The sequence below is a fragment of the Galleria mellonella genome, unplaced genomic scaffold (genome assembly GCF_026898425.1).
Source record: "Galleria mellonella isolate WM207_F2 unplaced genomic scaffold, CSIRO_AGI_GalMel_v1 utg171, whole genome shotgun sequence".
NCBI lineage: Eukaryota > Metazoa > Arthropoda > Insecta > Lepidoptera > Pyralidae > Galleria > Galleria mellonella.
This window is the reverse complement of record NW_026442014.1, coordinates 5,234,149-5,260,372: the sequence shown is the minus strand read 5'-3', so window position 1 is coordinate 5,260,372 and position 26,224 is coordinate 5,234,149. Positions and strand designations below refer to the sequence as shown.

At 34.3% G+C, this 26,224-nt stretch overlaps 2 protein-coding genes and 1 long non-coding RNA gene across 4 annotated transcripts; 1 reads left to right on the top strand and 2 right to left on the bottom strand.

Annotated features, from left to right (window-relative positions):
* Positions 1–49: 49 nt before the first annotated feature.
* Positions 50–26,220, bottom strand: LOC113518255 (PAS domain-containing serine/threonine-protein kinase). Of its 2 annotated transcripts, none has more exons than XM_031913026.2 (22): positions 26,054–26,220; positions 25,756–25,858; positions 25,367–25,455; positions 24,733–24,884; positions 23,516–23,661; positions 18,218–18,391; positions 17,283–17,402; positions 16,723–16,906; positions 15,903–16,027; positions 14,535–14,760; positions 12,990–13,727; positions 12,075–12,233; positions 11,395–11,543; positions 10,388–10,499; positions 9,552–9,727; positions 8,528–8,668; positions 7,396–7,595; positions 6,814–6,947; positions 5,991–6,128; positions 5,032–5,127; positions 4,195–4,343; positions 50–3,883 (listed from the first exon to the last, which is right to left on the bottom strand). In XM_031913026.2, exons 1-22 carry the CDS (start codon positions 26,080–26,082, stop codon positions 3,731–3,733), a joined length of 3,693 nt encoding a protein of 1,230 aa, XP_031768886.2. In that variant the 5' UTR covers positions 26,083–26,220; the 3' UTR covers positions 50–3,730. The 2 variants fall into 2 exon arrangements, with proteins under 2 accessions (XP_031768886.2, XP_031768887.2); XM_031913027.2 differs by having other exon boundaries at positions 25,367–25,446.
* On the bottom strand, positions 18,889–19,586 carry LOC128200233 (uncharacterized). The gene is made up of 2 exons (XR_008252629.1): positions 19,449–19,586; positions 18,889–19,339 (listed from the first exon to the last, which is right to left on the bottom strand). It is a non-coding gene; the product is annotated as an uncharacterized LOC128200233 (long non-coding RNA).
* LOC128200232 (uncharacterized) lies at positions 20,166–22,950 on the top strand. Its single transcript, XM_052892952.1, has 2 exons — positions 20,166–20,303; positions 20,828–22,950. The coding sequence occupies exon 2, from the start codon at positions 20,833–20,835 to the stop codon at positions 22,702–22,704; it is 1,872 nt and encodes a 623-aa protein (XP_052748912.1). The 5' UTR covers positions 20,166–20,303; positions 20,828–20,832; the 3' UTR covers positions 22,705–22,950.
* Positions 26,221–26,224: the final 4 nt, after the last annotated feature.

The following is a 26,224-nucleotide window of genomic DNA, read 5'->3' as shown; positions in this document are numbered from 1 at the left end:
TTGGAGATTTTTTAGAGCACAACACGAAGACATGGGAAATAATTATATACACAAAAATACATGATTTACATTCCCATACCTTTCGATGGATTTACGGTTTACCAATCGCGAGATTTGTCATACTTGTATTATAGATGTTTGTTTTTGGTATGGAAAAAGAATCTTATCCTGGTCAAGACAAAGTTACGAGTAAAGTTTAGTTTTATATAAATTAAACACACATCATGGGAATTAGTGTCATTTATTTAGGATGAATCGTCATAGCGTCCTACATGAGCAACGTAACCCGCCGTCCGCTGTAAGGCACTAGTTGAGAAACGGACGCATTACACTTTTAAATCTATTATAACAAACAATATTACTACGACCAAGTAACATATAATGGAAAAACTACAAAAATATATGTAATTTTCATTCATGTTCATCAACAAGAGGAAGTACACAACGTGAAGAGTTCGACATATATTTTGAACTGCGCTAGAGTGGAACGAACTCACACTACTTAGTATTTACTGTTCGAAAAAATAATGTTTAAAATGTAATTTATTTATATTGCGTCAAGTTTTGTTTTCTTTTTATAGAATAGTAAACAAGTGATCGTTCAACTGACCGAAAGCGGTAATTGTCACCTGTATAAATGAAAAGCTCCATGGAAAACAACAGTAAAGAACACCGTCTGGTGTTAAGTCCGCCATATGTACTGTGCTTAATCCTCATGTTTAAAGGTCACAGAATATACTACATCAATCATTACATTATAGATTTTTTGTTCTAATTCATGTAGGCAAACTCGCAGGACACGACTAGTAAATTATATGTCCAACACAACACCATGTACTTCATATCAGCAGAATATAACATTGATCAATATGAACCCAATATAGATATGTTCTAATTTGCTTCATAATATTTACAATGTTGTTTTAAAGCTAATAAATAAATTTTGGTTCGTTTGGTATATAGATTTTATGAAATAACGAGTATCTAGTTATTGTTTTAATACTGATTTCTTGTAATTTTAGTCATAAGATATTAGTGCTTGTGTGTGTATATATGTATGTGTGTGATGGCTTATAAAACTGGAATACTTTATTGAAATGATAGAAATAATTATGAGAATTTACATTACATCTTAGTTTACACACATAAGCTAATTTCATCCGAAAAAACCTTCATAGCCGTACCGATACTTAAACTATGTCTAACCAATCTAAATATTTATGAGACGACTAAGTAATATTTTAATAATAAAGATTTTTCAGTAGAAATTTCAATGCCATAAAAAGAACAAAATAACAATACTCTTCCTTTTGTTAATAAACCGTTTTCGTCATATATATACCATCATTATTAAAATAATAATAAATAATAATTATTTAATCATTGGGTAAAGAACTTCGGCATCGCTTATTCTCGTATATCCAAAGATTTATTTTTGTTATTTTCAATTGGAAGAAATTTTAAACGTTAGAAGACCAATTCAGTATTCATAGTAATATTTCAATTACTTGTTTTTATTACTGTTATCAATATAATGTTTATTATCGGTATTATTTTAAATTGTCGTAGAACAAAAATCTAGAGATTTCCATGGGTGTTTCCTGATTTCAATAAGTTTACATAAAGGTTGTACATACGCTTTATATGTTAGTTTCGCATCAAATTGGAATAGGTATACTTGTATTGATATTTGGATAAAATCTATACCAGAGTAGTTCAATACATTTTTCGATATACACTTTTTAGGAAAAAAAACAAGGCTAAAATGGTTATCAGCACTAGTTTTTGTTGTTTGAAATCTTAGAGTATTCAATTTGCTGAGATTGCGGATAAGAATAAGATGCACTCTGCATGTTTCTCCTAAAAAAAGATGTAAATTTTTTTTCCGAAAAATTATTGCCATGTGAAAAATAAGTGAAAAACTCTCCTAGTAATGGCAATGAACATTTAGATGATCAAAATAACTTCTGTAACTTAGTAGTTTTAAAAAGATAGAAAATGCGTGTTAGTATAAAATAAGGATATAGTTACTTAAATAACGTCACAACAATTTCGGAACGAATTAACCAGTATACTCGTATACCTAGATATCGGATGATTGATGTAATGTAGAAAAAAACTTCATAGTCTGGATTTAGAAATAAATGCATAATTTTAACTGGTTATATAATGTAATATATTGTTGACAACCATTTAATATATTTCTAATGCGAGTTAACGATGATATGTGTTGGAGCTTTTTGAATAAATATTTTTATTGAAAAAATGATTAGTTTTCGAATGGCATCATGAAGTTCATAGAAAAAGTGCCTATACTACCCTACATGGTGTTAAAAATAATAATACTGTAATATAATTTAAATTTTAGACAATAGACGCCAAACAATTAATAAATTCTAATTACAACCTACTCTCTACAATCTAAGTTTGGTCATTTTCTAGTCTTGTATACAACTGCATTGCACTGTACATGCAAATGGATAATTTATTTTGGAACAGTTTCCATACAAAAATAACATAATACTGTTTAGTCAGCAATTTTTTTGAAATCTCTCTTTGACTATAATAAATCCAGAACTTACATTAGAGACGTAGTCTAGACTACAATAAGAATAATCAAATATGTGTGTGCATTTTGGCATTTTTTTTTTTAAATAAATTCCATGTTTATGTCACATGCCTTTTTGAGATCTATGATGCAAAACAATCTTAGAAGTTACCTATTAGTAGAAATTTTAAAGTTATAATTCTAAATCACTTAATAGTAAACAGTTACCTAACAATTAAATGAAATCAAGGACATTAATTGTAACAGTAATTAAATATAACTAAATTTGTAATTTTCATTTTTTTTATGAAACCTACATTCTGGTGAAATGGCCACGTTTTTAAAACTCAATATGAATAAGTAAATAATTAGCAGACATTAAGACCGATTCTGAGGTACCATTTTTCCTAAACTTATCTCTTGACCTAACATTTTAATTTGATTATTTCGGCAAAATACTGTTTTATGGACCATCATAAACTAAAATTTGACTTAAAACTATTAAAAAGTTTGTTCATATTGGTCCTTACAATAAATATTTCGCTGTGATATCATATTGAAATTTTAATTTTAGAGAGAGATTTAGAAAAATGTCGCCTCAGAATTGTCGAAAATTATTTTAAGAAAATATGAAACAAATTTTATAGAAATTATCATGGTAAGCAAAACCTTATGATTATTTTTGAACATTCCAAATTGTACACTTACCCACTTTATTTAAAAATTAGTAAAACATTAAATACTAATACTATTTTACAATAAGAGCGCAGTAGCAATTGTACTTTCACTGCGAACTTTTATAAGCATAAAAAAAAAATAACTAAAATTAATGAAAATAAACATTTTGTTTTTTTTTTTTATTACACTGGGTCCAGGCCATCTATGTGGAAGGCAGAGAGAACAGAGCCTGAACATTGTTTAACCTTATATCTCTGGAAATGACATTTATTTATAAGATAAGGTAACTATATAATAAACTTAACTATAAGTGGAGATAATTGTCTCTCAAACGGTCTTAGCCCAGTGTAAACCCTAGTAGTATGCTTCCACATTCTATTAATAAAGTAATAAAATTATAATTTAATTTTTAAGATAGTAATCACGTCACTGTAAGTTACAAGTTCATTTATAATCGTCATTTCAGACAATTTCCAACATCTAGCTTTAGTCATCCTTGTCTAACTATGAGAAGCTGTCCTGCTCGCACTCGTCCCAGCTGTCGCACTCATAGTGGTCGCAGTCATAGTCGATGTCGCAGGCGGCGTGGCCGGTCGCGTCTGAACTGATGTCCGTAAGTGCCGCTTCAGATACCGGCTTTGAGGAGATGTCCAATATCTGTAAATAGAAATTCGATTTCGTATACTAATTATATTTTTCAAAATTTAAAACCATTCATACAGATGCTCATCGAAGTGCGATAGCGAATTAATAATCGGATTTTGATGGCAAAAGTTAATGAAAACTTAAGATACAGAATCGAAGTAGGTGCATAATTTTTAATAATAAACATATACATATTATATTATATAATACATAGATGGTAGTATAAGTTAATTTTCTAATTTTTTCAATATAAAGGTAGTGCTAACTCTTAAATAACACAGTGATCACTTGTACAGTGGACAATAAAATATCGGTGTGCATACATCAGCGGAGGAGCGCAGACTGTAGTTGTCGGAGTGCGCGTCGCGATCGGCGGCTAGCGGCTGCAGCGCTTGTGAACCGCGCTTCAAGTCGGACCGCGACACGTTCTTATCGTCTGATCGTGCCGCTACCTCGGACGGATTCGATCGCTCTGTTATGACACAAATATCCACATTGAGCATTTTGAGTGTGTACTGGTTAAATATGCCTATAGTCTCACTAAGCGTTGCTTTTTGATTTTATTTCGTATTTAATATAAAAATTTGTAGTTATGTACTGACTGATTACTACAAACGGAAAAAGGTTTATTAAAAAATATATATAAAAAAGTTGAATCCTTAATCAAATACGATAAATTTAATGTGATCATCATATCAGCTGTTTGGCTCTGGTGATGTTTTAAGAGGGACGCTGCTGTCTATCTTTCGAACATTAAGTTCCCTTAGTTCCTTAGACACCCACGGAAAAGAAAGGCGCGGTCTTTTCTATGCCGAGACCATACAGTGGACACGTGACTAGTGTAGGTTTACAATAGATATGTAATTACTTATTATTAGTAAAGACTGAATGCTTAATCTATACATTTATGTAGATTTTGTAAATAAAAATTAAATGTTTTTGTTTGGAAAGCGCATCATTACTAGGGTGGACCGATTTGGTTAACTATTTTTAAATGTATGTACATAATAATCCAAAGAAGGTTTTTGAGGTCAGAAAAGATTGGGCTTTGGAAAGGTTAACTAATCATAGTTAGCTCTGAGAAAATAACATTTATGGTATATGAATATAAATATCTTTTTGTAATAATACGTTATAAATGGAAATTTCACTTGTCTTACCTTTGGCAAGAGGATCAGCAAGGGAGGCTGGGGATCCACTTCGAGGTGAACCTAGGCTACCGTTATAGTACATTTCAGGGTTAGCTTCATGGCGATCTGAAATTTAAATATTAATATGTTATTCATATTCAATAAATAGGCTAACAAGCGAGCCGAGTACCGTTTCTCGGATTAATTTTGTTAACGAGGTTTACCATCGGCGGAACATAGTATGCACAGCACTAGGCGATGTCATGTAACTTTAGGATTAATACTTTTTAGTTATTGGTAGGGTCGACAGTGTTATTTATAATAAATTTGAATACAGCATTTAATACAAAAATAATAGTATATGCAAACCATTTAAAAATGTACACAACATCAGCTACATAATAATTATAAATATTTGTAAATAAATAATTACTATTATACGTATTTATTGCAAAAATATTACATAGAAAAAAAAAAGAAGATATTTAGATTGCGTGACGGCTTTTAATGTGATTTTAGTAGCTTTACCAGGGGGAGACTTTGTACAAAAGTCGATTGCTTGGGTACGTCTGTCTTATTCATGTTTCAACCGTAACGCAGTTGTTTGCATGGCTGTGTTTCGGTTTGAAGGGTGGGATATGGCGTGAATTTACTGGGTACAGAGGAATAACACCCGAGTCCTCAGGAATGGCAACGCATGGGGGGTATCATGGGCGAAACAGTATACTCTGTTATGTCCATGGTACTGCTCATGTCTATAGGCGACGGTTACCACTTTCCATCAGGTGGGCCGTCAGCTTGCTTGCACTTCTAAGTTGTATAAAAAAAAGCTTATACTTGCAGGTATGATGTAAACTATGGAAAATATTATTTTTAACAAATATTAGCTCTGTTTACGTTGCAACAAGGTGGTTTCACCATTACCGATCTTTTGTGATCTCTATTAGTGACGCTTTTAAAGGCGATTGATAAATTTATACGTTAGTTACCGCAGTCGACGATCTCGTGGAAGACGTAGTTGGTGATGGTGACCGGCTGCCGGATCCAGGGGTGCGCCATTAGTTGCGACACCGTACACCGCTGCGACGGCTCCTTGCACAGCATCCAACGAAGGAGTTGCTCCAGATCTATACCATCACATACCATAATAACGTTTTAATATCCTACTGTTTGGTCTCTTCACATATGATGGTCACATTGAGCGTTTTTATAAATTACTGTACCGTACGGTTTTATCATGACAACGTAATGAAAAAGCAATCTGCATACAATTTATATAGATGCTTATAATATTATATATGCGACGATATAATTTATGTACACGGAAATTTAAAATTGTCATCATACAATCCTTTGATTAATATTATAAATGCAAAAGTTTGTAAGGATGGATAAATATATATTTGTTACGCTTTCACGAAAAAACTACTGAATGGAATTCGAGTTTTTCTCACTTTGAACTATTGTATTTTTCCTCTGTCAGTACACAGAAACAGAGAATTTATCTTAATTAATTCAAACGTTGGACAGACGACGGTTTTCGCTTTCTTTCAGATAGGCTATTAACCTTGTAGAAGGTAGTCAATGTGACAACACCCCATATAATGGTAAGCAGATAATATGGTCACAATAGGAGGGTCACCATCACAGCAATTTATACTGTGTTGGCGACTGACATCTTCACACCGTTTAAATACTGCAGGATTATAAATGAAACACATGGCTGGGAAGAGAATTGTTTTCAGAAAACTTGTTTGCGCTTCTAGGAATCATAAAAAAATAAAACATTTAGTATAAACACTCTATACATACCTTCAGATACAAGTTGTGGCAATGCCAACGGTCCTTGTATGGTGTCCTCGATGTCGGAGAATGGGTTAACAAAAAATGTGAGCACATATAGCGTTATCCCCATCGACCACATTTCAAGTTCTGGGCCAGCATATCTAAAATTGAAAAAAAATTTAAAGATTCAGAAAAGAGAAAATAACACAGCTTGTAGAAGGAAGAAGATACATAAACAGACAAACTCGGAGTATTTAAGATTGTTTTCCAAAGTGGACCTGGTTCCATAAAAAATGCAAATATATGTAGTCTCAGACGTTTTTGTAGTTAGTTGAAAGCTCAGCTTTCAAAGGTAAATGTGAATAGGCTATTCGTGGACCCGCGAGCTCAATCTTATAGCACATCATCACTTTCCATCAGATGAGATCGTGATCAATCGCAGGATCCTTCAATAGTAAAAAAAGCTTGAACCCTAGGTTGGGCACTAGATAATTTTGTGGTGGGCACGACTCGCAGGGCCACCTTTTTAAATATGCCTACGATAATTAGGATAAAGAGAATTTATTATTTTAAAATAACTTCAGAAACGACAAATATATTACTACATACTTGTTTCCAGCCAAAACTTCAGGACTGCAATACTCTGTGGTTCCATAGAATGTGGAAAACAGTGTGTCCTTGCTCATAAACGTTGCGGAACCGAAATCTATCAATTTTACGTGGAACTTATTGTCTATGATCACGTTTTCGTCCTTTATATCGCGATGTAGAATGTTCAACGAGTGTAGGTATTCTACCGCTTGTCCTATCTGAAACATAAAAAAGATAGATGAAATGTGATGTTTATGTACTATTATCAAATAAGCTGTTTACTGTCCACTGTTGAAAATAGCTCCCTTCTCATAAGGTGGGTGTTGCCAACAGTTGCCACGCTTGACAGGCGAGTTGGCAACCCTAGTTAGGTTTTAGTGACTTTTTAACAGGGATGCTGCTGTCCATCTTTCGACCATTAAATTTCCTTAATAGCCTCTTACGACACCCATGGGAAAGGAAGGGTTGCCTAAACGAAGGGGTAGTGGGGTAATACTATTATATGCAAGGACCATACGGTGATTATGTACTATACTTAAGCGAATTAAAGCAAGGTTGCTACGTTTTTTAGATGTGTGACAACTGAAGTCATGTTTTTTTATCGTATAGTGTTTTTGGGATACTAATTGGATGAGTACTTCTTTTAAGTAGGTTATAAACTTAGTCCATTAATTTAGTGAGTACCATTATAGCTTTTACCCGCGACTTCGTCCGCGTGCTCGAGATTTATTTACTAACTGGGATAAAAAGTAGCCTATATACTTGTACAATTCATATATGTATATCAAATTTCATAGTGATTCGTTAAGCCGTTAAGGCGCTATATGATAACAAATAAACCCACTTTCAGATTTATAAGAGAGATAAAACTTACTAAATTTTTACAAGTGAATATTATTGTAGGATTTATTTAAAATGAAACTAAACCGCCACTAATCAATAAAAAATATTGAGAATTGTTAAAAAAGATATTTTTTTGAAAATTTTGGGAAAACTGGTTAAGTACAATATTTAGAGTTATGAAATAGTGTAAGGGGTGTAGTGATTATAAACTCAATACTGCATCAAGCGCTATTAGTCAACATAAAAAATCATTTATAATTTGAACCTTTCACATTGAGTATGATTGAAAATTAGTTGAAAGTCTAACCTGTCTAAATATATACGAGAGCAGTGGCTCGTCGAGCCGTGGCCGTCGTTCTATGAACTCAAAGAGGTCCATACCAGCTCCGTGCTTCTCCATCACCATTTGGAAGTACTTGTCATTTTCGAAGACATCTACCACACTCACCTACACAAATAAATAAAAAAGTATCATTCACACATCGAAAAATGGCGAAGAAAATACAGTTTTTTTTTTTTTTATAATTGCTTATTATTATTATTAAATGTTAGCTTTTGCCCGCTATTTCGTAGCGGGATTTCAGAAGTAGCGAAAAGCAATGATATAGATTACTTTTAGATGGCGTAATAAGATAAAACATACATCAGCTTTTAAAATAGAACTTTAGGAATATAACTGTAAAAACCAGATTTAATTTTCTTGCGCGATGTCGTGTCTTTTTTTTTATACAACCTATAATGGCAAACAAGCTGACGGCCCACCTGATGGAAAGTGGTAACCGTGGCCTATAAACATGAGCAGTACCATGGACATAACAGAGTATACTGTTTCGCTCATGATACCCCCCCATGCGCTGCCATTCCCGAGGACTTAGGTGTTATTCCTCTGTACCCTGTAAATTCACGCCATATCTTCCCTTCAAACCGAAACACAGCCATGCAAACACAACTGCATCACGGTTGAAACCCGAATGGGACAGAGGTACCCAAGCTAGCGACTTTTGTACAAAGTCTCCCTCTGGTAAATTTCTTTAATTTAGAATTAAGGCAATAGCAATACATTAATAGATTTTACTTACTACTAGTGATAGATCACTTAAAATAGGGAAATAAACTAGAAGGTGCAGTTAGATCTTCGTCTTCGCAAGGTTTTTTATTGCAGTAAAATACAAGACATGTTAAGTACTCTTTGGTTTAAGTACTTTTGATTTCATACATTACCAATAAAAAATTCAATCTTTTCCTTTTATAATATTTACTTATTACTTTAGAATATCGTTTAAATTAAATGAAAAATCGATAAATAACTCAAAAATTTTTTTCCAACTTACAATATTAGGATGTTTCAACGTCAGCAACAAGCTGAGTTCGAGCGGGAGACGTCTACCGTCTGGCCCGTCCACCCAGAACTGCGCGCCAACTTTCTCCTTCAATATAAACTTGGCGACAGCTAGCAACTTATCTGAACGCCGATACGCCATTTTGACACACCCATATGCGCCTTTACCTGAATTTAGAGATTCATCTTTTATTAAATTGCAAAGTAAATAACTATCTTTACTCATTAGGCAGGACGTTGTGCTTAGTAATATGCGGAGTCGCGTAGATAACCTGATGTTAAAGAGAAATTCATAATAAGCTTGATAAATTTTCATACAATTATATGTTTCGTCCTTTGATCATTAATAGATTGTTATTTTCTGATTTAGGACGATTATCCTATTCATGTTAGCTTTGGTAGTTGTTTTGGTTTATAGGGTGAAAGAGAGGGAGGAGGAGAGTAGAGAGAGAGAAGAGGGGGGGAGTAGAGATAGAGAAGGAGGAGAGTGGAGAGAGAAAGAAAGAGAAGTGAGGGGGCGAGGAGGAGAAGTGAGGGGGAGAGGTGAGGGGGAGAGGAGAGGTAAGGGTGAGAGGAGAGGTGAGGGTGAGAGGAGAGGAAGAAGAGAGAGGGAGAATGGATGAGAAAATGGAGAGTAGAGATAATATACTTCATTTAAATTATAAATAACACTGTTTGGGTCAGTAAAGTACGTGACCTTCCTAAAGCTAAAAGGTCCATATGCTACAATGAATGTTTACCATCACCAGACGAGCCGTATGCTTGTTGTTACTACAGTAGTATAAAAAAAATAGATGGTAATAAGAAATTATTATGTCTCTGACTCACCAATTTGTTTGAGCGTAACATAGTGTTTACTATATTCTCCGGCTGTTTGTTCCTCACCGCACTGACTCATCAGAGACATCGACTGAGGTCTACTGCTGACTGATTTATTTCCCTGTTAACATAATAGGAATAAAATTGGATTTAAAACTAGGAATTAATATAATTTTTCGTATTTTATAGAGGGTTTAATTTTATCAATAAAACAATCCGAATTGCATGCCGGACAATTTTCGGAGTAGTAATTAAAAATTCGCAAATGTGTATTTTAGTACCCTACACAATTTTCATTTTTATAATTAAACTGACAAACCTTAAAATCATTTAACTAAATTTCTATTGTAGGTAGTATATTAATTTATTTTAACATCCATTGTATAAGTAGGTAGGTATAATATTTATTTATAGTATATGTATTTATGTAATATTTTATTATGTATCTTAATATTTTATTTAACTGTATATATGTTTATGTACTCTAAATATTAATAGTTGTAGCACTCAACTACCCGCTAACAACATGCTTTCTAACTGCATTGGGTTGACTGGAAGAGATCTCTCTCAGAGTTAAGTCCACCCTTGCTCACAATATTTCTAAATGCATTAACAATGTAATTAACAAATGCAATTAAGAATATAATAATAAATTCTCAAAAAAAAAACGTTATTTAAATGAAAATAATATATTTTTTGGTCTTCATTTAATTTAAATGACTCTTTTCTTGAAGGTTATGTTGTCGTATCGGTTCGGAAATACTGTTGCTGGAGTTGATTCCGTGGTTGTGCAGAAAGTGCCTTGAAAAACGCACGTGGAGGACCGTCATTCATGGTTGGGATGAAATTTTAGTAACACGATTTCATATATAAATTGTAATATATTTTTTCTTCGTGACCTGCTAAAATAGTCTCACGAGATGTTTGCATGATGTGATGTAACACTTTAGTAAACGTGTCGCTCACGAGCTAGTGCCAGTGCTGCTGGTAGTGGTAGTGTAGGTGTGTATAGTCACCAGCACGAGCGAGTTGTCGGCAGTGGAGGCGAGGCTGGAGGCGAGAGTAGCGTGGCGTGGCGCGTCGTCGCTGGCCAGCTGCACGCCCAGCCACACGCACGCCACGCGACCAGTCGACAGCTGCATACTCGACACCGTGTACAGTACGCCTGTATATAGATAGAGCATCGAGCCTCAAAAAAGGGGTAAAGGTTGCCTGGAAGAGAATGCTTTTAGCGATAAGGTTTTCTCATTGAGATTATTTTTTGTAATTGTTTATACTTATAATAAATTTCCTATTGTAATTTTTTGAAGGAAACAATAAAGATTATCTATGTATCTATATATTTTGTATTTTGTTTTTTAATGGGTAATAATTGAATAGTGACCTCGCCTGCGTTATCGGTATACACTAGCGGGGCACCAGTGAGAGATGATCGGTGCGGAAGTCAGTCAGTCGGCCCATAGTGATGAATTAAACAAGAATGAACTAATATGATTTCTAGGGGAACCGCGTGGACGTCGACCTGATAGGGTATATTGCCAGCAATGTACAATGGGGCTGTCAGAATCCATTTTCACATTGATATTAGGAGCAGTTTCACTATCCACCATCGATTCCTTCGTGGGAGGGGGGGGGGGTGAGAGTGGAATTTTCTTTCATCTATACTGGTCGAGCTGAGTGGTGTAGGTATACATACTGAGCTGCGTGCCGTCGCGGTGCAGCACGAGGCCGCGGTAGGTGCCGTCGCGGGCGTGGCGCGCGGGCCGCGCGGCGCGGGCGGCGGCGTGCTGCGGCGTCGACGTCACGTGCGCCCGCGCCGCGCGACGCACGCCGCACGACGCACGGCACTCCTCCTCTGGAACGGCATCACCAATACTTACTGTATCCCACGGATTTGTACACGTGAACCAGTACATAAAGTAGTAAGTTATGTGTTAAGTTAGGATATAGATTATATATCAAATTTCAATTGAATCTGATATAAAAATGAAATTCCTTTCGTGTTTTTGTTCATACCGTGTATCATTTTAACATTTTTAATATTCCAAATTAAATCTTTCTGTTTCGCTCGGCTTCGAGTAGTTGCTAGTAGTTTCTATGAAAGATTAACAGGCATCCAACCTTACAAATTTTTGAATTTATATTAATAGAATTATTATCAGTATTACCAGCCAGTCCACTGGTTCAAAATAATCATATTAAGATTAGTTATTAAAGTTTTATTTACATTAGTCTTCTGGAATGACTGACATATTCCTATGAATATAGATCAGCAGAAATAGCAATGGATAGATCACATGTTGCGCGACAATATGGATGAATGGCTGAATGAAAATTGTACTTGAATAGTTGTTTTGGTTTAAAGGGTGGTATATGGCAGCGAAATTACAGGATATAGAGACATCATGGTCCAGTTATCATAAGCATCAGAGTGTATTTTGTGATATTCATTGTGCTGTCCATGTCCATAGCTGACGGTCACCATTTTTCATCAGGTTGACCATCAAATTGTTTGCTATTATAAGTCTAGTATAAATCTCAAATAACAAACAAATATTTAAAAAGAGCCAGTATTGATCTGACAAAATAAATGAAATTGATAATTACTCACCTTCATACCTTCTTCTTGGTGCTGACTCGGTCTGAGTCTCCAAATCGTTATCATTACTTAAACTATCAACACTTTCATTTCCATTATGTCTTGGCAATTCCTCTATCTCACAACCGGGAGGAGGCATTTCATTGATAGGCGTCAAGAAGTCCGCGCTCGTTTCGTTCGAATCACAAAAGTCCACGGAGATACTGCTTTTATCATCTCTCACTTGACCGGGCAAGTTGACTTTCACCGATCTATATTTACTTGAATCGAAGGAAAGTCTTAAGGATGGATCATTTAATCTTACTCGTGGGGCGTTCCCCGTAGGCGTTACTTCTTGCGAATGTTGGGAAGTGTAGTATATGGAATCGGATTTTTCTGTAGGTTTAACGGAGGTATGTTTTATCACTGGATTGCTTTGTTCAGAGCGCAGTATGTTCTCTGATCGAGACTTTGAAATACTACTAGGACAGTAGTTCTCATCCTCTATGGAAATACCGGACATACCAGAGGTGACATCAGGCAGCGCAGATATGTCGTTCCTTTGCTCGGTAGTACTAATACTGGATACCATATCTTGTGTGGGAGTGGGTGTATGGGTGATCAGGCTGCATGATTTGTCAAGGCAGAGCGCGCTGGAGGACTTATCTCTAGTCATGGACAGTATAGAAGGTTGGACATTGAGGGATATGCATGCAGATTTTTGGCTGCCGTTGAACGCACCACATGAGTCTTCGTCAGTGTCTGAAACCACTACAACAGAAACATTTGTCATCATAATAAAAAAAAGAATAATTTACTACAAATAATTATTTGTTGTGAATGATTCTTAGACGACATACTACAAAATGGTAGCAATTCTATAGTTCCACTAGTGTTTTTATATTTATTTACATATTAGATTTATAGTTATTAAACATTACATCAAGAGATACGAGAATGGTATAAAAAAATTCAAAAAATCCTTTTTTTTTTAAATCATATAGTATATATGATTTCTTTCCAGCCATTACCAACTCTTCTACAAGGCTTTTATTTATTTTTTTAATCATAAGCACCATCGACCTTGTCATAAGTGACCATTACAGCTCACAAAAGCTAACGGTATATTGATTTTAGATGTGTTTTTATACTGTGTCCACTGCTGAACAAAGGCCTCCCTGTATTAGAGGGTTTGCCAGTAGTTGGCACGTTTGGCAGGTGGGTTGACGGCCACTGTTAGGCTTTGGCGATGTTTTAAGAGGGCCACTGCTACTCATACCTCGACCAATAAATTCCCTTAGTTGCCTTACGACATCCACGAGAAAGGAAAGGGCGGCCCATTCTATAAAGGTATCTAGTACTAATTAATGGGGTAGATATTTTAAATATAGTTTCGACGTGGATCGCATCACGTCGTAGTCACGTCGAAACGTCGGCAATAAAGAAGCAGGCATGTAGACACTATTTGCTTGTAAAAGCTTTTAAATCGCATTAAGTCCTGATTGTGTATTTAAAATATGTGTAAACAACGCGAAAGTTCAAAATTAACTAATAGGGAAGAATTACAAGAACATTTACCTGAACCATTTTCATTGTTCACTGGCGACAGCGTCATATTTCTGTGTCTGTCCGGCATCTTCACCATATCGGACTCTCTACAGAAATTGTGTATAACTTCCTCGATATGATGGCCAACCACTTCAGAGTGGGGTTTGCCGAATGTCAACATCGCGAAGTGATGATTGCAAGCTGTTATGATACCGCTCTCGTCAACAACCAATAAGCCGCTCACATTGTATGTCACCTGTATTGTGCAACCAGAAACAACTATATGGGTCATTGGCAGTTTTCATTTAAACATCTTTAATAATATTATAAATGTTAAAGTGAGTTTGTTTGTTGCATATATTCTTAGTAGTTCAATTAATCATTATAAAATTCGATATATATGTACATACTATATGGACTGGAGAAAGATATAGGACACATTTTATCTCAATCAATGAACATGTCCTAGTTACATGGATGAAGTTGCATATTAATATTATGAAATAAAACGTGCTGTGTAGAATGAATGTTTTCCGAAATTTCGAAGCCGAACGAAACACAAATTTGATGTTAAAATTACATAATACTTACCGTTTAAAAACATTAAAAATATTATTCCTTTGGACTTTTATGGTAGGGTTTATGACGAACAAAATGTTAAGCTCCATTTACTGGATCGATTTAGGTATGAATGAAAACACGAAATTAAGTTCGAAACTTCGGAATTTCATTTCATGGTAGTCCCCCAGTTTATGTCATTTTGAAACATGTCCTACCTACATTAGTACACTTTATTATTTAACAAAGTATAAAAATACCCACTTTAATATATATGACACAGGTAAAAGCTAGTAATTATATAATTGGCTTAGTATTATAAATATTTATTTATTTATTTATTCTTTATTGAACAATAAAACTTCGTACAAGTGGCGAGCTTCATGCCAAATATTGGCCGATCATACTGTTTAAAATTTTTCTTAATCCAAAGGTTGTCTAGATGGGACAGTTTTTAACAATAACGCTACCTTTACTTGTTGTTATCATATCAGTCTTTAACAGTGCACTGCTGAACATAAGCCACCCCCTTGCGGGGGATTTTGCTAGTAGTTGCCACGTTTGGCAGGCGAATTGGCAAATGCAGTTAAGCCTTGGAGATGTTTTAAGAAGGACGCTTTTGCCCATCTCTCGCCCTCCCTTAGTTGCCTTTTAGGACACCCAAGGGGAAGAAAGGGATGGCCTATTCTATGCTGGGACCACATGGTTATTGTTGTCATAGGTGAATTTATTTCTTGTAGAATAAGGAATGCTGGCCCGCCTGCATTTGATTCTAGACTTATAATTATATATCCATGAATGCAATGCAATAAATAAATAATATCATCTGTGCATACCCACCCTAACGTTAATTTCAAATAAGGGTCGATCCTTATGAGTTTTCATTGACCAAAGTGAAGATTCAGTGTTATCCGCTTTTGATATCCAAAGGCATAGAGGAAACGATCCGCCATCTAAAGTCCTCCCTGAGAAAAAAATATAACTTTTAAATTTAAGATTAATCCAATATTTATATCAATGATGCTATTAAATAAAAAATAATTAATTAATTGGTTAATTGGCTGAACGGGTTTAAATGATATTTGCTATTCGAATAATACTGAAAGATCGTGGAATGGCCTTTCCTGTGACGCGTTCCCTTCATCTCTTGGATTCTTAAATTGTAGCGTAAAAAATCATTTAGTGAGATGACATAGTGCGGCCAATCGTTGAGAGTACAACATTTCTTTTCAACGGATGATAATAGAATGGTTGCCCCACCTGTGGTAACGGTGTACACTGGCGGGGCACTAGTGATGGATGACAGGTGAGGGTGTAGCAAGTCAGTTGGCCTGTTGTAATTGATTGTACATGACGGTCAATTTGGAATGTTGGTTTGCATAAATAAGTTCCCAAATCGAACCTGGGTTGGGTTCGATTCCCAGTGGGGCCAACTTAAGAAATAAACTTTTTCTGAATTGGCTAGGGTCTTGTTATTCTGGGTTGTGCAGTCAGACATTCGTTGCCTAGTTACACACGCACAAGCACGCACGCACGATCGCACACACACAGCTGGCGCCCTGTGTTACCTTAGTTTGAAAACCAGGCATTAGATGTGATTGTATGGCACTTCATAAAAAAAAAAGAACATGCGAAAAAACTATGTATAAACTCAACTGACCTGTAGCTTTTTGCTTAGACACACTCTTCGTGATCAGCGTGTCATGGGCTGGCAGTTGTATGGACGGTATGAGAGATGCTATAGGCAATCCCACTAGTTTATCGCTTGATTCAGCTTGGAATAGTAGTGCTGCATCCTCGCCTGAGCATGATATGATCAGCCCTGTATCTGCTTCGACTGTAAGCTGAAATATACAATTTGTTGGATTATATAAAAAAATAAAATAAAAGTTATTATAGGTAAAATTCAAAATAAATGAGTGAGAGACATATTACATATTAGCTGTATCGTGGATTTGTCCACGTGAAGTACTACATAAAGTATCATATGTGTTAAGATATATTTTCCCCACGTACCAAATTTCATTAAAATCCGTTTAGCAGTTTTTGTGTGAATGAGTAACAAACGTCCATCGATTCTTGCAAATTTTCTCATTTATAATATTAATAGGATATATATTATTGGTATTGAAGGCATTCATGTGCTATTATCATAATATATATCCTAAGTATTCTTACTTGCTACTATTGAAAAACAAAATTTATACAAAGTTTGAATACCAAAACATTTTTACAGCTGACTGGCTCGGCAACCACTAAACATGGCCCATCACTATCCAGTTGTCTGATCCACAGAGACACTTGAACTGCACTTCCATCTTTCGTTAGCAGTTCAACTACCTGAAATTGATAAACAGTGATGTGTTAATATGTGTTTAACACTAAATTAAACATCGCGGTTTGAATGAAAGAAGAAAAATGTAATACTAGTTTGTTTTACATTGTCTATGAAAGTTGATAGTTTGAAAAAATTTTTCTTCAAATCTGTATTTATGATAATATAATTACATTTTCTACTAGATAACTCTCCAGTGATGGAAAATACGATTAACAAACCAAATTCAAATAATCATGCCCACAGAATTCGGTATTGAAATTGTTAACCCTTCTTTGCATGATTTTTTTTTATTATAATAAATCAAGGTGATATAATTCATGTTCAAAATTAAAAAATGGTTAAAAAAATAAATTTGACAACTATGTTTTTTTTCTGCAATGGACATTAAAAAGGTATCCAGACACGATCAACTTAAAGCGAAATAGTTCTTTTATATAATTTTTTGGCATTCAATGTTATGATGGAAATTTCCATCATTATGCAAAATAGGGTTAAGTACACTAAACGATAACAGTTGACAGATGACTCTGATTAGTCCGCAATTCCTTTATTATTTTTTATTAAGTTAATGTGACGATTAACACTACTGAGTGTTTCTATCTTTTCATTTAAGAGTCTCCTATTGTCAGTGCAATAAATTAATGTATTTTCTAACCAGCTCTATTCCAGGTCACATTTCCGACCTGCCTATGACATGACAACTAGTTTTTTACTGAGTGATTATTAAACGTAAATTACTAATTAAGTCAACAGTTAAATTTCAAAATAGCTTAATCAGAACTATCGTTTTCAATTGTGAAGTAGGTCCTAACAATACCTTTCCACTAAGTAGTACAATCGTTCCATCTTCAGAGACATCACCATCTTCAGGGTCTTGTAGATTAAATGTTTTACAATTCCTGTTCCGCAGCAAGTCTGAGAAACGTAATCCGCATAATTCGCCCGACGAGTAGCCCAATAGCGAGCAAGCTTTGTTATTTACTATGAGAATCTGTAATTAGAAAAATTACTATATGGAAGTAGTAATTGATATATGTGATCTGCGTATTTTTTTAATGGACGAACATGGAATGGCTGTTTGATGAGTAAAAATGGAATGGTAACCCCGCCAGTGCTATCGATCTATGCGGGCGGAGCACCAGTGAGGGGTGATAGGTGAGAATTTCTTTCGAATACCACGAATGGTAACCCCACTTGTGCTGGTATACGATGGCGAGATATCATTGAGAGATGATAAGGATGAGCATGTAAGCAGGTTAGTTAACTTATGGTAATGAATGCAACAAAAATTAATCACGATGTCTTAAGGAAGCACAGCGTAGAGGTCAATTCATAGGGTTTATTGATAGCAATTACAGATGGGCAAAGCACCGGGTTTAAACCCGGTGCTTTGGTAAAAACCCAATAAACACCCATAAACTCCCATAATCACCCAAAAAAATAGGTTTTTACGTATTTTTTTGAAAATATGTAAGTAATACCAATAAATTATTTTTATAAATTGTATTGATCAATTCTACAATATTAAATAAAACGTTAACTAATAATATTTCAGGAAATTTTAAAAATCTATATATAATAAAATGAAAGTAATTAATTTTCAGTGTTTTCATGTTGCAGTTGATCAACATGTTGGCCTTTTGCTTCCCGTAGATACTTTAAAATTTCTTCATAACACCTCGTTCGCACACATGGCCGTATATATTTAAATTCTTGAGCCACTAACAGTCCGAAATACTCATTTCTTTTATCCTCTTCTCCATAAATTAAGCATTTAGAACAGTTTGTTTCTTCTTTCAGTAAATTTTCTTTTACTTTATCCTCGTTTTTTTCTTTGTTGCGACGACGCTGGGTAAATCATCTGGACACTGGGTCTCACTATCGCCAAATATATTTGGAGATCGGCTTCGGCTACGGCTTGGCAGACATTTTTTTCTTTCTACAATTTTAAATTAAATTTATTAGAATAAATGCTTCGAACACACGCGATCTAAGTACCTTTTGTGTTTATTATACCTTACCTACCTAGGTATAAAAAGAGTACTTACGTAGATTTTCTTTTATTAACTGTTTTATACGAAGATCTTGATCTCTCAAATTAGCATCCATTTTACTTCCAGTGATTATCAACTAAATTAATAATCCACAAAGTATTAAATAACGTTTTTATGAAATATTTAGCACAAAAACAATACCCTTTAAATATCGATCGTCAGTAACTGTGGCTGACTTACCTATATTCTAGCAAGCAGGACTGCCAGATGTGAAGGGGAAATCCCCAATAAATTGTTGCATGTGACTGATGATGTGAGCATGTTCGTTTCATAATAAAAATGTTGCCAGGTAACCAAAAAGTCGTATGTTTTTGTGCGAATTACGATCATAATCTTTACGATCGTACATTAAAAAATAGACAAATAATAGTATGAGTACGATTTAAATCGTATATCTGTCAACCCTGCTAGCAAGACAGCGACAAAATCACGTTGCATAACAATGTAGCCCAAGCTTATATCTTATGAAATATACGGAAGAGATACGGACTTAGAAAAAACAGAAATGTTGTTCTTTGTGGAAGTCATTGATGAAATTCTATGTATTTTAGCCCGCAAACTTTCTTCAAACAAAAACAGCGCCATCTAGTATCGAGTTCTGTAATTATCTCTTTGTTTATGGATTTGAAGTAAGACCGCCACGCATGCAATACATTATGACTGGGGATTCCCCTATTCGTCGACGCTGAATATGAGGCGACGACAATCACTGTCAAACGTGTTCACTATTACTCTGACTCTGGTAACGTGACTTCCTGGTAACGTGTTAGGTAGGAAAAGCAGTAAAAAAGTGCATATTAAGGGAGCAGATTTGAAATAATATTTATACTTAACAAGAAATAATTAAAGGTAAGTGGATTTTTGAATGATACAATTATATCATGATCACTTAACAATTTTAACTTAAAATTAGATGTATTATTACAAGCTTTTATTTAGCTTGCGTTATGTAAATAAAAGTATGTAGGTATGTTCGTATGTTGATGCAATTATCCTCAATCCTCAACCGACTGGGATAAAATTTTCCATACACGTTTATTTTGGATGATAGTGCATAGTTAGCTGAGAGTCGTCATTGGATAATAATGGTGGATAGCCTAAGATGTGTACTAGATATTTATTTTTAACATAATATGCGTAAGTACCTAATCGAATTAAAGAAGTTGCTGAGAAAAATACAGAACAATACGATAATAAACTAGCGTCTGCGTTTAATCCTCCGAGGAGATGTAATTTTACAAAGGTTTTTTGTATTTATTTTATTATTTTTTTAATAAATTTATTGTAAATAACAAGAAATAATCATTGTAAAAAAATAGGCACTCTATTGTTGAATTTTCGTCAGACCAACTAATCATCGTTCATTTTTTTAGGTTCAATGGGGAGACCTAAAGATTTACGCATATGGGAGCACTACCGTACTTTACCAAACAAGTCTGTTTCTTGCAAGCTTTGTAATAAGGTCTACAAATTCAGTAATGCTGCCAAAATGCTTCAACATCTTATCACTTGTCCAAAATCTCCAGAAACATTAAAAGACTCTATGAAACTTATAAAAGATAGCTCGTCCAAAACCAAAATGTCTGGACTGTCAGAGATAGAGACAAATGATTCTTTTATAAGCCCCTCGTCGTCTGCTAACACTACAATAAATGCTGAGTTTCAAGACACCGATGATCATATAAAAACAGAATTAGCGAGAGCTATATTTGTAACAGGGACGCCATTATCGATGGTGCAACATCCTTTATGGATACAATTTTTCGAAAAATTGCAACCAAAATTTAAAATACCTTCACGTAAAGCTTTAGCGACAAAATACTTAGATAAAATATATAGAGAAATGCGTTTTGAGTTAAATGAGGAACTAAATGCTTGTAGTTACTTACACCTTCAGTGCGATGGCTGGTCTAATTTAAGAAATGAAGGAATAATAAACTTTCTTATATCAAAACCTCAACCTGCATACGTTAAAAGTTTGAATACAGAAAGTAATCCTCACACTAGTGAATACCTTAGCCAAGAAGTTGAAAAAGTAATGAAAGTGTATGGAGCAAATAAGTTTCTTGTACTTATTGGCGATAACACTAGAAATATACAAAAGGCATTCGAATTAACAAAACTCAAATATCCACATGTTGTTCCTCTCGGTTGCTGTGCACATATCCTTAACTTGTTGTGCCAAGATATTGTAAAGATACAAGAAGTAACTGTGTTTATTATGCAAGCCATAAATATAATAAAAACTGTTAAAAGGAGTCAACGATTAAGTTCCTTGTTGATAAAATCAAGGCAGGGTGAAGATTCTACACAAACACTAAAATTGCCTTGTGCTACAAGATGGGGAAGTCATGTTACTTCGTTAAAAAGTTTGAAAGCAAATAAGATAGCTTTGCAAATATTAACAGTTAGAGAAGATGTGGTAATTTCAAGAGATATTAAAGATTTAATTCTAAGTGATGATTTCTGGACGAAGACAGGGGAATGTATAAGTATTTTGGAACCAGTCACTGAAAGCATATTTTACTTAGAGAGCGACCAGAATCGTTTGCATCGCACATACATTACATTTAGAGATGTACAAGCTAAGATACGTTTTGCATTAAATGAGATTTCGACATTGAGCGAAGAAAGCAAACAGCAGATTCTAACATCAGTATCTTCAAGATGCAATATGGCAATGAGGCCAATACATTTTGCAGCATATATTCTAGACCCCAGGACTCTAGGAGTCGAACTTACTCAAGAGGAAGAACTTAAGGGTATGGAGTTTATCTACAATTTAAGCCAACACTTAAGTTTGTCAAATGTAATGGCAGATTTGGCGTGTTATAAAGCTAAAGAAAACTTTTGGGCCAGAGGATTTGTATGGAGCTCATTAGATAGCATTGAGCCCCTAATATGGTGGAAAGGTATTTGTGGTTCCACTGAGTTAAGCAAAGTAGCGATTCGTATTCTATCAGCTCCCTGTACTTCGGCAGCCACTGAGCGTTCCTTTAGTATCCAAGGCTACATACATAATAACAAAAGAAATCGACTTACAACTGAAAGAACTGAAAAAATTTCATTCATTTGTTATAACTGGAATCTTAAACATAAAGCTGAATGCGAGGACATTCAGTTTAATGAAGAAAATACCTTAGAAGCTTTCATTGAGCAAGTAAATGAACATAACAGTTTAGACGAAATAGAGCCTATCGAACCTATACAATTCATCGCTTGTAATAACTCTGAATCTGACAGTGATTGACTGTAGTTTTACATTTTACTTTCATCTCTTTCTTAATAAACTCAAAATCAAATTAAAAGTTTTTTATTCTGTAGGCTGCATAATAATATTGTCTATGTCCAGTATAGTGGACGTCTTGCGGCTGAGATGACGATGATGAAGTACAAAATCATAAACACCCAAAAATTTGGGTGTTTATGGGGTTTAAACCCAATAAACCCAAAACACCCGGTTTTTACCCACCAGACTTTAAACCCACCCAGGTGGATTGCCCATCTCTAATAGCAATGGGGTTATTAGATTTTATACTAATTGCCTATCTCATTGTATTTTATATCAATTTGATATACAATATTCATATCGGAATGATTCATCTTGATTTTTTATAAGTACAAAATGAAATGGTATTTTCTGCGCTATATACATTGAATCGGTATCAATGACGATGTGTGAGGATGAAGTCAACTCATTTGACACATTGTGATGAATTTTCCAGGATGGATCATATGGAGATCAGGGATTATTGTTGTAACGGTCTTAGTTCCCGATACTATCAAACTCTTCTTTCAGAATGAGGTACTATGAAAGTGTGTCTACTTGGTGGCAGAAACATGAGTATAAAATTGTAGTTGAGTATTTAAACCTTTTGAGGGATGTGCAGCAGCACCCCTATTAAAACATTACCAAAGTCTAATTGCGGTTGCCAATCCACCACGTGGTAACAATTGGCAAACCCCCCCCCCCATCTTAAATTGATGAAGGTCTATACCTTTATGAATTTAGGTAAAATAATGAAATAGGTGTAATGTGGTAACTCAAATTAGTCACTTACTTTGGAGCTATTAGGTTCAATTGTGAAGACAGCCTTGCTTGGATTGATAGACTGCTGTAGTCTGTCTGTCTGCGACAGGGCTGGGGAACCTGTTACGTCACCAGCTGCGAGGGACGTATTAAAACGAAGACCATTCGGCCCATCCACTGTGGAAGTTTAAAAAGGACAATTAATAAATAAAATGGTACATGCTTTATTATAATTGGCTGTGTATTAAGTCTTCAGTGTTGACACGCATGCATGAATAAATAAAGTGAAGGAATATAAGAATGGAGAGGTTTTTAATACTTCTCACTCTCTCTCCAATTACAGTAAGGAATAATAATCACAAAATCTGATATAAATTTTTTCCAAGATACTGGTGTTAAGTGTGTAAATTACTATGTGTTGATAGTGCTCTTTAGATTTAAGGGCTGCTATGCTGTTCTCCTATGCTGGACAAATAACAGCTGATATTTTTTTTTTGGAAAACGTACAGCTGAATTACAGTCAATACATAATCAAATTTATATCTATGATGATGTTGTTTTGTATATTTGATTTAAATTACTGAAAGACAGCTGAATTATACCTAAAAAGAAGCAAGTGATGACAATAACGTAAAGATATATTTTGTAATACAACTAACAATAAAAATACTATTTATAATAATAATACTATTCATCATATCATCATAGTCGTAGAATACTGACGGATCTATATATGTAATATTTGTCAGATCCATCAGTATTCTATGACTATGACGATATCAGTAGTTAAATGTCTAATGTTGAACATATGTCTGTCCTACTAGGAGGGTTTGCTCGTAACTGCCATGTTTGGCAGATGGGTTAGTGGTGCTTTAGTGATGTTTAAAAAGGAATACTACTGCCCATTACTCAATCATTAAGTTCCCTTAGTCGCCTCTTACGATACCCACAGGAAAGGAATGGGTGGCTCATTCTATGCTGGGACCACATGGTAATCCTATTACTATTATAAATATGAATGTTTAGACTGACTGATAACTGAACAGATTAAATGAAATTTAGTACACAGATAGACCATGCCCTAGATTAACACATAGGGTTCTATATAAAGTAATTTATGAGAGCCTAATCAGAGAATACAGCTAATATATAGCATATGTTCTAAAGTCAATATGAAAGTACAAAACAGTTTCAATATTGTATAGTGGAATAAAGTTTATGATACAAATAACAATAAATCAAGCTTACCCCTCACTAAATCTATAGCAGGTTTTACTTTTGTCGGTGTCTCTAGTTCCATTCTGAAGGGTTTGACCCTGCGGCTCAAACGTGGAAAGCTCTGATTGCCCTCAAATGAACAGTTGCTAAATACATGATGCAAGCGTGGTGGCTTGACAGTTCTAAAAGATTGTTTCTTTTTTAAATTTGCATTAATACTATCTATAAGTTAAAATTATATTGTTTGATATACTAGCAGCATTAAGCTGATGCATGTGCATTATTGGTGAGAATTTTTGTTCATTCTGCTTTAAAAAAGTTTAATCTGGATGCAGATATTATTATACTTGGAAATATTATTTCTGTCTTTTATAAATTTAATATAAAATTATTTTATAAATTCACGTCTGGATGTGCAAAGTTTAAGCAGATGAACTCTAAAAGTTTATAAAAAAAATATGTATAAAGGTGCTATTTAGAATATACTTATTTGAGAAATATATTCAGTTTTGTGGTCATAATTAATATACTTTGCTATATTAAAGTATATAACTAAAGCATCAATTTACTGTGTTTTGTAAAATAAAATATTATTGGTGCTAAATTCAACTTGAACTTAGATAAATACTTAAAAAAATTGCAATAAATAAATTTTACCACTCACCTGCATTTGAAATTATTCTTTGAACATTTTTCAGGTGTAAACAAGTTAGGGCATTCATTCCTCAAGTCATTAAAAGATAGCTTATTTGCCTGAAATGTAGTTTCATTGTTCAATTAAAAAATGACTATTTAAAGGTCAGTCAGTAATTAAGGGTATCCCCTTAATTATTATTACTATTTAAAAAAACATAAAATTTAAACTGAGACTGATGTTTGACCTGATGATGACAAGGAGACAACTTCCTCCAAACATCTCTAAGGTTACCCGTTATTTATTTGGTTTTCAATTATATTATTTTTTCGATTAAAAATTTAAATAAGCTGTGAGGGATATATAGCGAAACACAAGTAGGTAAATACAATTAGAAATATTCATATTCAAGTACTTACAGCTTTCGGTGTCAAGTTCAAATGTTCAGGGGAGTAAACATCGATGAATTTTCCCAGTTTAGGTTTTACAGGAGTTAAATTAGAAGTGTCTGCCACATTAGTTCTACGGAACACGAAGAAATAAGCTCAGAAACAAATGAGAAGTAGTATTTAGTAATCTAAAAAGGTAAATGCCGCGAAAATACAACACAGATACACATTAATGATTTATTTACATACTTCTATTTTTGGAAGGAAAATCAATACATTCCAGCGCGCAAGTTCAAAATAAAGCGGCAGCGAGATTAAAAACTTATACCTGTTGTAGAAAATATTTGCACCCTCCATATTCTCGAATTTTAATTTGTATCTATGAAAATACTTGAAGAAACGCCGTTGCAAAAAATTTCAAACAAAAGAACTCTTTTGAAAGATATTGAAAATAACAGGCAGGCAACAGCTGTTGGTTGTTGGTTTACCTGTCAAAATC

What these genes read in the sequence shown, in the direction of transcription:
- LOC113518255 (XM_031913026.2), bottom strand. Translation starts at nt 26,082, where the DNA reads ATGGAGGGTGCAAATATTTTCTACAACAG. An exon ending in TGAACTTGACACCGAAAGCT is followed by an intron (nt 25,456 to 25,755) that starts GTAAGTACTTGA and finishes ACTACATTTCAG; the next exon opens with GCAAATAAGCTATCTTTTAA. An exon ending in TCTCGTATATATTTAGACAG is followed by an intron (nt 7,596 to 8,527) that starts GTTAGACTTTCA and finishes TTTATGTTTCAG; the next exon opens with ATAGGACAAGCGGTAGAATA.
- LOC128200232 (XM_052892952.1), top strand. Translation starts at nt 20,833, where the DNA reads ATGGGGAGACCTAAAGATTTACGCATATGGGAGCACTACCGTACTTTA.